The 14,876-nt window shown below is 41.7% G+C and overlaps 1 protein-coding gene across 1 annotated transcript; it reads left to right on the top strand.

Moving 5' to 3' along the window:
- Positions 1 to 5,362: 5,362 nt before the first annotated feature.
- cxcl12a (chemokine (C-X-C motif) ligand 12a (stromal cell-derived factor 1)) lies at positions 5,363 to 12,509 on the top strand. The gene is made up of 4 exons (XM_030441510.1): positions 5,363 to 5,520; positions 7,169 to 7,286; positions 8,323 to 8,406; positions 10,560 to 12,509. Exons 1-4 carry the CDS (start codon positions 5,454 to 5,456, stop codon positions 10,585 to 10,587), a joined length of 297 nt encoding a protein of 98 aa, XP_030297370.1. The 5' UTR covers positions 5,363 to 5,453; the 3' UTR covers positions 10,588 to 12,509.
- Positions 12,510 to 14,876: the final 2,367 nt, after the last annotated feature.

Genomic DNA, 14,876 nt, shown 5'->3' with positions numbered 1-14,876 from the left:
GGCAGTTTGACACACAGGAACAAATGACTAATGAAATATTAACAGACTCCATGTGTCTATAACGCTTTTTATCACACAAATGGATCAGGTTTAAGGACAGGCCAAAAACATCAAGTGTGTGAGGATGCTTTGACTTATGTAGGAGCCAAAGATTCAGAGAAATAAGAGGAAAGAAAAAAGGAAAGGGCACGTATATGGAGAAAGGGATTGTGTGTCAGTGCCTTTGTCAAGGATTAAACATGTGGTTGAGACTAAAGCGGGAGGCGTATTGTTTGTGTTGTGGTTTTCAGTTTCAGTGACAAAATAAACTGCAGCAGTTTTTGCTTGTGAGAAAAATTGTGTTTGCATATGCGTATCTGTGCTGGTATTTAGTGTCTGTTTATGCACGGTTGCAAAACAGCAATCCACACACGTGGAGAAACATGTATATGTATACAGGTTCATGGTTCGCTGCTTCCAGCTTAGACAGAATTGGGAAACTACAATAAAGGAACACAACCAAACCAACATGTTTAGCAGATGAGACCAAATCGAGGACATTTTCACCCAAATGATGCCCCGAATGTGAACATAATGATTATAAATGTTGTGAGAGTGAATCACAGAGCTCTCTGACCCATTCAAAAACCTACTCCAGAGACAAAGAATCAAGATGATATACCGCAATGGCATTCCTTCAATTTGCAAAACCCGTAACTGCATGACAACAGTATATCATCGGTCTTGACTTCAAAAAGCAGAGTCAGCAGTGTTACCATGAACCTTAATGCATCTCCTGGCTCCTCCTGGGCAACATCACACAAGCAGCTGAAGAGTTTTTGTTCCCGTGGTCGGACTCCACCAGGTGTCAAACTCCATGGAGCAACCGGCAGCTAAGGCTCGACACCAGCTGTGGTTCATGTGGTTCGTTCTGGCACAAACTCACAGCTGAAACCGTAAAGGCTGACTTTAAAACTGACTTTATGGTTTAATGTAAAGGGACTAGATTCCCTTTTTTTTGTGAGAAACACATTTTATTTCATTCCACCTAACTCAAGAAGTATCAAACTGCAAAACTAGGACTAGAGCCATAGCTTTATGCCGGCAGCGAGAATGAGTTTTTGTGCAAAGCAAGTACAGAAATTAGAAAAAATTATAGAAGTATGTGTGATGACAGCTTTGTGACGCAAGAGGGCTTTCGTGTGGTTAACAAACCCTTTTAAAGGGCGATGAAGCAGATCAAACTTGATACTGATTATATCTTATTTGAAATAAGAACAGAGAAGCATTAATTAGGGCAGCGAGGGGAATCTGGAGACGGTTCTTGTCTGGGGGAAAGAACGAAACAAATATGGAGGCTCTGCTCAGAAAAATAGGGACACTGTGCCATGCGTTTTGACCTGGAAGTTTTATCGGAGGACTTTTTTGTTGCTGCTACATTTGAAGGATCTTGAAACCAACACGCGATTATAAAGCCATTGTCCAACGCATTGTTTCCCCCTTGATTCAACGTCTATAGCTAAAGACTTCATTGACAGGCCATTGAGGTGGTCCATATGTCGGTGTGAAGGCACAGGACTCGTGACTCTCCAGAGGATGTAGAGGAAACCAGACAAAGGCTCAGCCAGCAGGCCCTCTGCCTCACCAGAGCCTCAATGGAGCAGCGGCAGATCCCCCACTGGGACCAGTTGCCTGTACGTTTTCAAACCAAAGTCTGATCTATGGAAACTGGCCACTCCAGCATAATACGTTCAGCCATCCATACTCCTGCCCCCTGGGTCACGTGGTCTCTCTTTAAAGGTGAATAGTAGTCAAGGAATGTTTAACAATCTATCGGCGTGTGACAGATTCGTGTTTTTACCAGGTCATCGTCGACAGCATGCGGATTCATTTACCGCGAGGGAGGCTGTTAAATATTTAGATAGGAGAGCATTCAAAAGCAGCTTTGTTAAAGTGTTATTATGACGAGACTGTTTAATGTGCGTAGATCTGAAAATCAGATGTCATATCAGCTTATTGGTCTCAAAAGATTAGATATAAGATTTGGTCAAGAGATTGGAGCTTGTGACAACAACAGGATACACAAAACATATTACTGCCAGTTTGCAATCCCATTTGCTTTCTCTCTCTCTTCTGCCTTTATCCAATAATGTCTTCCTCTGTCAGTTTGGCAAGAAAACTGTATTTAGATTTCCTGCCAATAAAGCAAAACTGAGATTGAAATAAGTGACACTAAAAGAGAGAGAAACAGAGACGGACAGAACAACAAAAACTGAGATCAGAGTTGGCAGTCGTACACTTTCTCAAGGTTTTCAAAGTCCTAAAAAAGACCTTGAGGACACCTGCTGTGCCTCCAGAGCTTCAGAGAAAATCCTGACATGTGATTTACACCTGCAGTCAAGACACACCACTTACCATGTTCTCTGAGACTACAGTAAGAAATGTCTCATGCAGAGAGCAGGAGATGGACTCCTGGAGTGAGACCCCCCAAAACAGACAGACGGACAGATGGGCTGCAGAACAGGACACCGCCGCTCTCGTCAGCTCGGACGAATTTGTCGGACGGGACAGGTGTGAGTGAAACCTAACAGGTAGCCTATGCAACTTGTGTTGGAAAAATACTGGAAAACACGAACCACACACAAAACACACATTATTCATTAAAAGCTGCCACCATCCGACCCCGGAGCGCCCTAAAATGTGAGTGGGTGTCAACTCATTATTTCACTTTCTGTTCTAAATGGGAACACTTTTTATATCAACAATTCCTTCTGAGAAAAAGTGTTTTGGTGCGAGAAGATGCAGCCTGTGAACTTGTTGATGCAAGACAGAATTAAACAATAGGGGGAGAAGATGTGCTGCCAAGTCTGCTTATGTAACCGCCCTGCTGTCGTCCATTCACCTCAGCAGAAGCATGTAACTCTTGCTGATTGTGGCAGAAATGTTGAAATACTTGGATATTCCCTTACTCCCTTCCCATGACACAGATTGGCCCCTATTCACAACCTTTGTGTGTGTGCGTGCATGCGTGTGTGTCTGTGAGTGAGGGTGCAAGACAAATTACTTCCATTTGTAGTTGTGCATGCGCAAACTGCACTGCACATGTTTGTTGTTTGTGCAGGCTTGCACAGGTTTGGGACATAACAAAGAGGTGAAAGTAAAGTGTGCATTGTGATGACATGTCAGTGATCTTGTGAGTGTGTGTGTGTGTGAGCAAGCAGGTCGATGAGCTGTTGTGATGGATGCCGCTTTGATCTGAAAACCTCTGAAGTCGATTTTCACTCCAAGCTGAGAGACCCTTACTCAAATACCTTGGGCTCCTTTCCTCCTCTGCTTGTTCTCTCTTCTCTCGGGCTCACACTTGAAGGTAGCCTTTGTGGGCTGTGAGAGAAGTCAATATGTGTCCATTGAGCTGTCGGCTGATTCCGCTCCGTGCTCTCGTCTCCATGGCATCATCTATAACGACCGTCCGTCAATCCAGAACACACTCGGCCCGACCGTATGGAGCAAAAGACAGACAAAATGATCGACACACAGAGATTTACATATCAGTCCACAGTAAAATCTGACCTAGTGACTTTACTTTGAAAAATCCCAGTTACCTCAAAATTACCAAGCAGGCCGATAAGTTTAAGTTGTTAAAACGTTTTAAAAAGTACTTAAATTTAATGAAGTAATTTGGTTTGGAATTCTGAGGTAATAGCTTTCCTCAGTAGTAAGCAAACAGTGTAAGAAAGCTCTTTATAATCATTATACTGTATGAACATTAATACTCAATACTTAAAACAGATAATGCCAGTATTACTGACATAAAGGGGGATTTATGCATGATACTAGCTGGAAGCAGTAAATAACTAGCATAGAAAACGTTTATTCTCCTTGAATTACCCTCCGCTATTCCTCACTTATTTTCATGATAGAGTGTGCTGTCAGCAGGTGGTTTGCTTTCCCACAGCTGTATGACGAGAGGATATGTCTCCAATAAATGGGAAAAAAAGAAAGAACGGAAAAACAAACAGCCACTTTGTGCACATATTTCTTGTTGTTCCGCGATTCACTAAAACAAAAAAAAAAAGTAGCAAAACACATCCTCAGTCTGTGTTAATATAAGCTTTTGTTTCGTATTTCCCAAAAGATTTATACTGTGGGCCGTGCGTTAAGCTCAGTTGTGTGTATTGGGCTTACACAATGTACTGGGTTTAATGGTATTTCAGGTATTAAAGCATTGAATTTGATGAAGACAAGACTCATTTATGTTTTCATCTCACACCTCTAAACTTCTAATTGCACACACCAATTTACCCATATAACACACACACACACACACACACACACACACACTGGAGTGTTTGCTCTCCAAGATGAAAGCCAAATGTCTGGAAACAGACTCCACATCTGCATCCCGTTAAATACGCTAATAATACCACCAAACACAACAGCGAGGCAGTGCATGTACACAGACACACATATTTGGCATTTTCTGCATAAAGGCAGTTGTTTAAAGATTCACTTAAACTGAGAAGAGTTTGACTCCTGTCCAAACACAAGCTGGGAGGTGTGTATGTTGAGCAGTGTGTGTTAATTCTATTTCCTCCTAGTCTATTTATTAGAGCATGAGTGTAACAGAGCACGTTTTGTTGGAGTGAGCCCTCTCTAGTTACACTTAGCTAGGCTTTTTAATTAATTTGGGCCAATGAAGTCCCTGAGAAGACAAACCATGACTGAAAACAAACACATGTGCAAAAATGTCTCCCGTTTCTTTTCATAGCCCCGGCAGCAGCCACAGGAACAAGTAGAGCACAGGGAAACCTATCCAGTGTTCAGCCGGTGGGCAAATTTGATGAATTTTATTAAATGACTGAAATATTTTTTAAAGCAATTAAGTCTAATAAAGGCACATTTACTTCTTGTGTCATCCTTAAAGTATAACACACATGACTGCTTAATTACTGCACATAATATGACTTCTTAAAAAGAAAGAGAAACGTGTGTGTATTGTGTGTGCGTGTGTGTGTAAGAGGGTGCGTGCGTGCGTGCGTGCGTGCGTGTGTGTGTGTGTGTGCTGGCGCACCACTGAGCGCTGTGCGTAATTTGGCTGATCAGCGTTGAGAACACGCTGACAGGAAAGAGGATTTTCTTTCAAAATAAAAGCATGCATCCCAAACATTGTGCATAAATAGTCATCAACCACTGATACTTTGCGGAGAACGAACTTAACACAATTGAAATCTTATATTTTTCGTTTGCCCGTAATTATAAACATAATATTACTTGAAATATATAATCTACAGCAAAATACATGCCATTTAACACTTTTACTTTGTTACTTGCCGGAAGTCTTATATATTTTAATTCTCTCTAGCTTTTTCCTGTCCGAACTGGTGTATTTACGCTCCGCCACAGTCCCGTGTGCCACCACAGCTCCTCTGGACTTTACTCTGTGCAGGATCAAATCTCAGTGGCATTACCGCAGAATGGATGTGAAGCTGTTGACGCTCTTGGCTGCGCTCACCGCGGTGATGTACGCGCCTCCATCACAAGGTATGACTTTATTTTCTGATTTGCTCTGTGTGTCGTTGGCTCAGGTTTATTTAGACTTTTTTTTATTTATTTTTTATGTTTTTGCGGCTTTCGATGTAAATTAAACTTTTATCTGCAAGGTATTCCCTTTTAGATTATTCAATTGCTATTTCTCTGGATGGATCACGGGAAGTGAAAAAAAAAGAAATGCAAATGTAGTATTAGTTTGTATTATACTTATGCAAAAGTGAAGTATAAATACGCGTCTATTAGCCTTTCCATTCCACAACTGATGTATATTCTTACTTGAATATATACATAACTCTGATCAACTTTCTACACTAATTAATTAATTAATTGCATTAATCTAAATGTGCATTTAGGCATAGCCTCAGTAACAAATCCACCCTCCAAAAAACGACAATTTAAAACATATGCATACATCCAGTAACATTAAAATAAGTGCAAAATGTTGCTTGTATTTGTTGCTCAAACGTCACAGCTCTTCGTATTAATTAAAATATTGGGTTCATCTCACAAGATCTTAGTGTGTTTAATGCATGAGCGTATTTCTGGTGTGGGAAACCCGCTTTCCGTCGTGCGTAAAGCACCAGCAGGCTGCGCATGCGGCTCCAGCGGAGAGAAACTGCCCATCGGATCACAGATCAGCGTTTGTGTTTGTTCTGCTCTCTGTTTTCATTCAATCACGGCCAAATGAGGCAGCGATGAGACAAAGCCACAGCTAGTCTACATGGCGACATCAGTCACCCAAACTAGAAGGTGTCGCTCCTTTTATCATGTTAATTCCTTCAGATCATGTGTAAAAAAACAATTAGCATAGGGTTTAATCTACAGCAGCGCTCCTCACCATCTGTTTGTTGTGACCTGCAGCTTCCATTTAAAGGCAAACTCGAAACACGCACCTCGGATACTAAATATTTTCACGCATTTTTTGGCCCCCCACTTTCGGCTTGATTAATGCTGATTTTTTTTTTTTTTTTTTTTTTTGTCATGTAGGTTCTCACGAAAAAAGAAAACAAAGTCCTATTTATCCGTCCACGTTTATCAGCCGTGAAAATCTGAGGTTGTAGCGGAAAGTATGCACATCCATCATGAGGTTTAGGGACCACACAGTCCACAGTTGTGTCTTGACTGAAAGAGTTTAGTGTTTATGCGTCTAGAAATCCTGTCGTGTGTGTCTCCTACCTCTGTGCGGGTTCTGTGGCTCAAGCTGAAATTTCTTTAAAGCCTAAATATGTAATTTTGGATTTGTTGGTCAGTGTTGGCTCCAGCCTCCTGCAGCACTGCAAAAAATATAACTGACAAAGATAACGGATCGATGAGAAATTCTTCTGCAAATCCGAAAGCACAGTGCATGGGTGGTTTGCATGTACGGACAAATCCCCGTAGATTTATAGAGGTTCTGCATCCAGGCTTCAACTTGTTGATCTGTGTATACGGGCTTCCTTGTTTTCTGTACCATTTTCATCTAATTTGACTGTTTGTAATAAGGCTGAGTCTAATTTACATTCAGCTAAATCTGTCCGACAATATCCCAGTTCCCACACAAGATCATTACCTTCATTTAATCTACGTTTAATCCCCTTATTTGAAACGCTTTATGCTGTAAATGTGAAACAGATGCTCATCATCCTCTCCTCTCTCTCAGCAAAGCCCATCAGCCTGGTGGAGAGATGCTACTGTCGCTCAACGGTCAACAGCCTCCCACGGGGCTACATCCGAGAGCTCAGGTTCATCCAGACGCCCAACTGCCCCTTCCAAGTTGTGTGAGTATGCGTTTTTAAATGCTTGGTTTAGTGTGTGTGGCACCACTAGAATCACGCGTTTTTCACCCTGGCCCTAAAACGTCAGACAGGTTTCCTCCTTGTTGGACATTTCTCACCATCAATCTCTGAGAGGTGACAGGCCAGAGAAAAGAGTTGTGCATGCATGTTTACGCACACGCCCCTCTGTCACTTGCTTTCACACATGCCGTTTTTACCTCCGGCCCCCCTGACGCATCCACAGGAAGTGCTCCATTTGAGTATGAGCGAATGTGAACGGGCGGTGGAAATTGGATGCAAGTTCTGTTTTTAGACAGGAAAGCAATAATTGTGGGTTTTGTAATTGGGTTTGCTTCCCATTTGCTTGTCACGCGGCGTTTCCTCCTCATGCTGTGCTTACAACCTTCAGGCCTGATCTAATTCGCTGTAACACTTGTGTGGAGCGAACTTGCAGATGAAAGCGCGCAGCCATTCAAACACGGTACAGTTGGTTGCAATAGAGAGGGGGGGGAAAAAATCAAGAACAGCCAGTGATAGGAGTGAGAAAATGGATTGACACATCTTGTAAAAACACTTACAGGCAGAGAGGGAAAAACAAATGTTTGGTTCCTAAAAAACAGGACATGTGCACCAAAGGACTCATGATCGTCCACATGGAGACATATGATCCGGTCTTGACCCTTTCTGTAAATAACCACAGGGTTATGCTGGAGTTAGAAAGTAGCCCCGTGTTGACTCCTCAACCTCCATGTTTTTAAGTGCACATTTAATAGGTCATTCTACATAGTACTTGAGGGATACGCTCTTTAAATGAACTTATTCTTTATCTGTATGGATGTAGCAGCATCACATGTTGGATGAATGAATAATCAGTCACCAGTGTGAAAGAGCTGTGTGTGTGTGTTAACCTGACATGGTAGTGTTAATTCAGTCTGTTTAATCACAGTGTGTCAGGACACCTAATGCCACTGCATTTTGAATAATTCACTCTTTCATCTTCAACTGAGTCATACTGACTTCTCCTTTTTTTTTAAATCAGTGCTAAGCTGAAGACGAACAAAGAGGTGTGTGTGAACCCAGAGATCCGGTGGCTGCAGCAGTACCTGAAGAACGCCATCAACAAGTAAGATGCAACAAATCCGACTCCTACGCCTAATGTGTGTTAGCGCCAATCCATGGTCCTGTATTTCATCTGATAACTCGTCTGGGGCACCGCAAAATCACTTCCACTCTATAGAAATTTAAAGTAAGGATTGGGAAAGCACAAATGCGCATTTGGACATCTATCAATAGGCCATTGTGAAAGTGACAGCTCTTTAATTGCCCATTTATAATGGAGCCCAAAACCTGAGACGTGCTTGTACACGACTAAGTGGGAGTAGATTCACTTTCACACACTAAGCTTAATCTGCCCCTATAAGAGTGCCGTTATGGGTTCATCCCTGGTCATCACTGGTTATGTAAGACACAGGTTGAATAAAAATACAGACTACATTTGCTTACCAGATTTTTCAACAATGGGCAAAATAGGGTGACTTCATAGTTTCCTTTGTCTTTTGGTCAATATATGTGAAATTAAAGGGGCATTATGTCGTTTGGAGAAGAAATTAAAAGTCATAATTTTATAAATTTACATAATGAATGAGATAATAAGACAATCTCAGAAATATTCTGTTTTTCCATAACTGAAAAAACAAGCTGCTCAGGGGAAAATAAGGTCCTCAGAACTAGAACAAGTAAAACAGTATGAAATTGTGTCGCCCTTTAAGGTCAGTGTGTTTATTCGGTTTATTCAGTGAAGGGGAACAAATAATGTGTTCATATTTTCTTTAGGCATAAAAATATGGTGAAAAAAAAAAAAAAAAGGAAAAACAGCCAGTGAAGATCTTTTTTTGTTGGTTTAAATGTATTCCCAAAACTACATGGTGCACCTTCGGTGTACCAACTTGCTTTCGCAATTCATGTGTGACATTGAGAAGGCTAAAAGTCACCGCCAATATCAACTGTCTCCTTCCTGCCAGGAGGAAACCTTTCTGAAAAACTGTTGGACACCATAAAGTTTATAGAAAGGATCAAGTTGCCATCCTGTACTTTGTGCAGTCATGTATTTCCGAGGCTTCCCTGTCGCGGGGGTCGGCTGAAACAAACTCTACACTGTGATGAGCAGACACATAAATATGTAAAAACTGGATTTCCTATTTTCCAACAAAAGAAACTGAATGCAGTCTTGCAATCACTGAGCCTGTGAGGATGTTGAGTCAACACCCACTGACTGAGTGGCCCACAGTCCCGCAGTCAGACTGTCTGTCTGAAGGATGATTGTGGAGCCTTTGACTTGCTGAGGTGTGAGCACCTCTCTGCATAACAAAACAGACCATGCAGAGTGTAGATGGTGGTCATTTACAATGGATCAGACCTAATGTGTTTCCAATTACACATAAAGCTAAAGGTGAGGAGGGACAAACTTATTTACAATGTGTGCAAATGGCGCACAAGTGTAAAGTCATGCATTATGCCACTCTTTAGTGTGATAAACAAAACCATGATTACCCTCTTATATCAGTCGAAATAGAGCTCAGTTCCTACAGTATCACTCCAATGTCAACAAATAAGCTGCCCACCCACGTTCAAGTGTTTATACTGTCTGTATACGGTTACTGCAGTGGTATGTGTATATCACACCACAACTGCTGCAAATGAATGTTCTGCAAAATAACACATTTAGATTTATCACAACAAGTTTTTTTTAATTGAAGTGGGAGGTTTACAAAAAGCTGTGAAGAAAAAATCAATCTGTCATCAAGAAATTCACTAGAAACTTTGGAGAAATGGCCAACTGGCCAATGGGCAAAAAGGAGACTGTTAATGAGCAAAACCCGAACGCAAGGGTGAATGTGAATTTAAAAAGCTATGAATGTTGAGTTCCTGATTGCAGGTCAACAAACACTGCGGTCCTGTAAACCTGAAGCAGCTGTTTTTATTTGAAAAGACAGGAACTGGATATTTTCAGGATTTGGGCATTTTTCTGGCTCCCGCTCATGGCTGAACAAATACTCATTAATTTTCAATTGGGTGTTTACTAGTTATACTTTTATGGCCAAGTGTTTGTTGAAATAGCACAAATTTCCTTCGTCTCTCGGCCAGAGACATCTATCCCATTGTTGTGGGTTTGGACAAAACTGGAAGCCAGCAACCGACCCTGTGAATGCTCGGTTTCCTGACTGATTTTGGCATTGTTCTCAAAAAACTCACGTGAAATTTATTTTTCCCTTCCAGGATGAAGAAATCCAAACAGAGCATCTAAAAGCTCCCGCAGAGATCCTCCTGAGCCATCACAGATATGTAACATGTGATATGAGATCATCTGGTATGTTGTACAGCACTTATCCCGGCTGCCACGCTGCGGCCTTTTGCATGGAACAAACCTGCAGCTCCCCACCGGGAACACCAGCCCTGTTGCCGTCTTCACCATCGCCACTCTCACCACTTATAGAGACCATAGATGTTTTTAGTGCAAAGTGCAATTATATCTGTGAATGTATGTTCATCTAACTATAATGTATATACTTTTCTGTTTAAAGACGTCCACAGTAAAGAGCTATTTTTGGAGATGTTCGTGTCCTCCTGGCCTCTCTGTCATTTAGGTAAAGGGGTCGACCTCGGGGTCAACGAGTTTAAGAGATGTAGATCATCGCGAGGGTTTTCTCCGCGGCAAAGATGAGTTAGCATCCTGCAGTCCTGTGAAATCACTGAGCCAAGAGACTTATGACAACTAATCCTAAACATGGCATCTGCTTATCCTTACTGTCTCTGAATTGTACAACTTGATGAACAACAACGTATAGTTTTCGCTTGCACGAACAAAGGAACCGGCAGAGCCAGAGAGTTTGCCAAGCTTTTCTCAACATTTCAAACTAATTGGCACCATGGAATTTCAATGGGTGCCAGCTCAGCTACTCCCAGACTAAATATAAGATGTTTAAAAGATCCTAGTAAAAATGGCAATTACAATGTTTTTGTGATGGAAGTCAGGATGCCAAACGGGCTCGAGCATTTCCTGAGCTGCTCTGTGGCTGTGATTACGCGACCCTGTGTTACCCAACTTGTCTGCCTTTCATTCTTAGAGAAAAAGCTGAACATCTGGATCCCAAACACTTTTAATTGAGCAACCAATACGTCTAAATTTACCGGAATCATAAAGCTGGGTTACTTAACAAGAGGTGGTGAGAAACAAGTCCTGACACAGTTAGCTGTCTCACTAAACCGGTGTCAAAGTGTTCTTAGATGGATACTGATTTTAATAACCTCTTAGCATGAATGTCCGTTTCAAAGAAGGGTGTACAGCATTTTGAATAACAATTACCACATCGTAGTTAAAACACTAAGGCCCTGTTTACACCTGGCAGTGACATGCATCTTGAGATCCGATCGCTCAGGCCACTTTCGGATGTGGTGTGACCACATTCATCCATTGAGGGACTGCCTCATCAACTGGATCAATCCTGTGAGTAATTGGAAACATCTACTCCTCCATGTACCAGTGGCATAATTTCCAACAAGAATAAACAACAACAGGCAAAATGAATTACACATTACACACAAACACATGATATCCATTTGGACTGATTGATCGTATTCCAAGGTCTTTGCAAACCATTTCTAATTTGGGGCAGACAAGGCATGGGATGAACACTGCTGTCTCCCGCCTGCTAAAATCAACAATACATTTGGTCATTGCAAATTCAATGGTCACTCAAGGACCATCTACCTGAGATCGGATCACCGACGACACATGTCAATGCCATGCGTAAATGGAGCCAAAGTTATAGTGAGAGCCACAGTAGAGATTTTTTTTTACTGTAGTACCATTACTGACAATGAATAGATGTACATTGATATGGCTACCTATAACTGTCATGCAGATAGCAATGCACTTTATATCTGATGTATTCAAAACTTTAATGACAACATCTACCATTACTCACTGAGTCTGATCATTAAATTCTGTCTTTTGCCTTTATTTTCCATGTTAATCTTGCTGTTGTCATTCTGTTCCCTTTGATGATTGAATGTGTAGCGACATTTAACTGTTGGGAGATCTTTTCATCTATTCAATCTCCTTGTCGTATGTCAAATTAATATTATACAAATGTTTTATTTTTGTACTCTTTTATGCATTTATATATTAAATCCAAACACTTAAATGAAGGAAGTGTACTCTCACAATTGAGTCGTCCAGCCGGTGTTTTATTGTAAAAATTGTAGCAGTTTGATGGTTAAAAAAAAGAAAAAAAGGGTTCTCTATATGTTAAGAGCCTCATACACAATTATACCCACCGATGCATACACACACACTCACAGATCCGACACACAGCTGCTGTAATCTTACTGTACTAGTGGGTTCAGGGGGTAAATCCGAAGACTTTGATGTGAGAACATGTGTTTAGCTTTACTCACGAGGGCAAACGAGAGCCAAGGACAATGATCCTGCCTGTTATTTAACTATTAACTCAACAAGCGACCATTAGGAAAACATTAGAGCTAAAAGGGATGAACTTTTAACTTCCCCTCAAAGGGCATTATGTGAGGCGGAGCACAGTAGTATATGTGATGAGAGTGGTGCGCTGATTGAAACATCGGGGAGAGATAAAGGGCAGTCAGTGGCAGTCAGCAACCCATTTTGCCATGTTTACTGATTAGCTTTGAAGTGCTGTTTAAGCAGCATAGGAGCAGAGTCAGCAGCACTCTTGCGGGCAATAAAGCCATTGATTTAGCCACTTATTTAGCTCTGATGTCCCAGTTTGGATTGGGAATTAATCAAATGTAATCACTGTAGGAACTGACTGTGTTAAACTGATATCACTGGAGGAATCGGCAAGTAGCGAAAATTGTTTCCCTCCCCAGTAATGTGAAGATTGGGTAGCTTGTCTCATGTCACATTTTATCGATTGTACAGAGGATAGGCCGTCAGCATTTGCATTCTGAGTAAACAATGTAAAAAGCATTTGTTCACTGAGAATATTGTAGCGTTCCTGGTTAAAATCTATTAGCTGTCAACCTGTTACCCTCCGGTCTCTCTGTCAATCACTGGAAGGCAGGTCAGATCAATCGACGTGCGGGACGGTGGTTGGTGAAGAGGGGGAGTGGGGGCGTGAGTCTGGGAGTCTGTAAGAAAGAGTGAGGGGAGTTGTGTGTTGCTGAGAGCTGGTAAAGTGATCGTGTATTTCGTGCTTCTGAGGCTAAATAAAGCATCTCCTTCAGAGTTATTCCTTGTCTCGGACGTATCAGTGAAACGTTACAATATTTCAATTAAACTTTATAAGACAAACAGCTCACAATGTCATTTGCCTTCTCTCATCAATATGTGGCGCCATTTTGACTGTGCGGGTTGCGCAAATAAACACACAAGTGTGACATCTAATGAAAAGCAGTTGTGTGTAATAGTTCATAACTCATTGTTTTCTTGGGATCACTGCCAACATCCTCCAGTTAAACCATGCAGGTGGTGCCACGAAGCCTGAGATGTAGTGAAAGGAGGATGTTATGGGTTTAAGTCTTCATTTTATGGGCACAATTAATTTACCTGTAAATGGAAAAAGTGCGGAGAAATACGCAAGACATGTCTGAAAAGATCACACAAAGCTTGTTATACCAAACCATTCATATAAAATGTGTTGTGTCTGAGAAACAAAACATATAAAACATATAAAGAAGTCTCATTGAGAGAGTCTCCATTAAACAAGAGGCCGCTGAGAGTAAATGAGACATGTCTAATCGCTAATGCATCTGCGCATCAGGTTTACTTAAGTGTAACAAAACAACATGATTAAATGCATTATTGGCAGATTTAAACCAGTGATCTTTTTCACTGCATGTTGGTACTAAGCAAGCTGGGCACAAAGCCTAAATATACAACCCACAGATCTGCTCACCACAATGCGTCTCCATCCATCAGCAAACCTGAGACAGGCACACAGATCTAATCAGCTGTGACTCACTGCCACTATGGAGAAAGAGCTCAGTTTTCAAGCGAATGTAAAACCATGTTTCCATTGCAGGGACTTTCTCCAGGCACTAGGGGACAGGAACTTTGGGAATGGTGCTTGCAACGCTGAATATTTAAACCTGTTAAACCAGCCCGTGACTTGTGGTTTCCCCAGTAAACACACCACACTCTTCCGCGGGCTGCTGCGCATGTTGGTTTATACTTAACCTCCGGAGGTCATTTTTGCTGCCAGAGTGTGGGCGAGAGAGGGTGGACAGACTCCATGAGTTTCTCCGTGAGCAGCCCGGTGATGAAATCCTTTCCTGAAACCAAGCCAGTTAAGCTTGGTGTGTATGGAGGGGCAGCTTTCACAGCAGACACACAGCCTGTCCACTCTGCATTGCCAAGAGACACCGCTGCATGCCGAAGAGGTCGGTGTGTTTAGCAGAAAAAAAAATAGCTGGCAACCAGCTCAAACTTGCCAGTGCACGTGTAAAAAAAAAATGCTAACAATGGCGTAGGCTGTGAGTAGTGCCTACATAAAACCATAAATCAGTTGGTTTGGTTGGCTGGGTTCTTTACCACATACAAAACTGGAGGTGTCCCGA

Source organism: Sparus aurata, chromosome 15 (genome assembly GCF_900880675.1).
Source record: "Sparus aurata chromosome 15, fSpaAur1.1, whole genome shotgun sequence".
Classification (NCBI taxonomy): Eukaryota; Metazoa; Chordata; class Actinopteri; order Spariformes; family Sparidae; genus Sparus; species Sparus aurata.
Note: the sequence above shows the minus strand (reverse complement) of the source record. Positions and strands in the feature narration are given on the sequence as shown.

What these genes read in the sequence shown, in the direction of transcription:
- cxcl12a (XM_030441510.1), top strand. Translation starts at nt 5,454, where the DNA reads ATGGATGTGAAGCTGTTGACGCTCTTGGCTGCGCTCACCGCGGTGATG. An exon ending in AACTGCCCCTTCCAAGTTGT is followed by an intron (nt 7,287 to 8,322) that starts GTGAGTATGCGT and finishes TTTTTAAATCAG; the next exon opens with TGCTAAGCTGAAGACGAACA. An exon ending in CTGAAGAACGCCATCAACAA is followed by an intron (nt 8,407 to 10,559) that starts GTAAGATGCAAC and finishes TTTCCCTTCCAG; the next exon opens with GATGAAGAAATCCAAACAGA.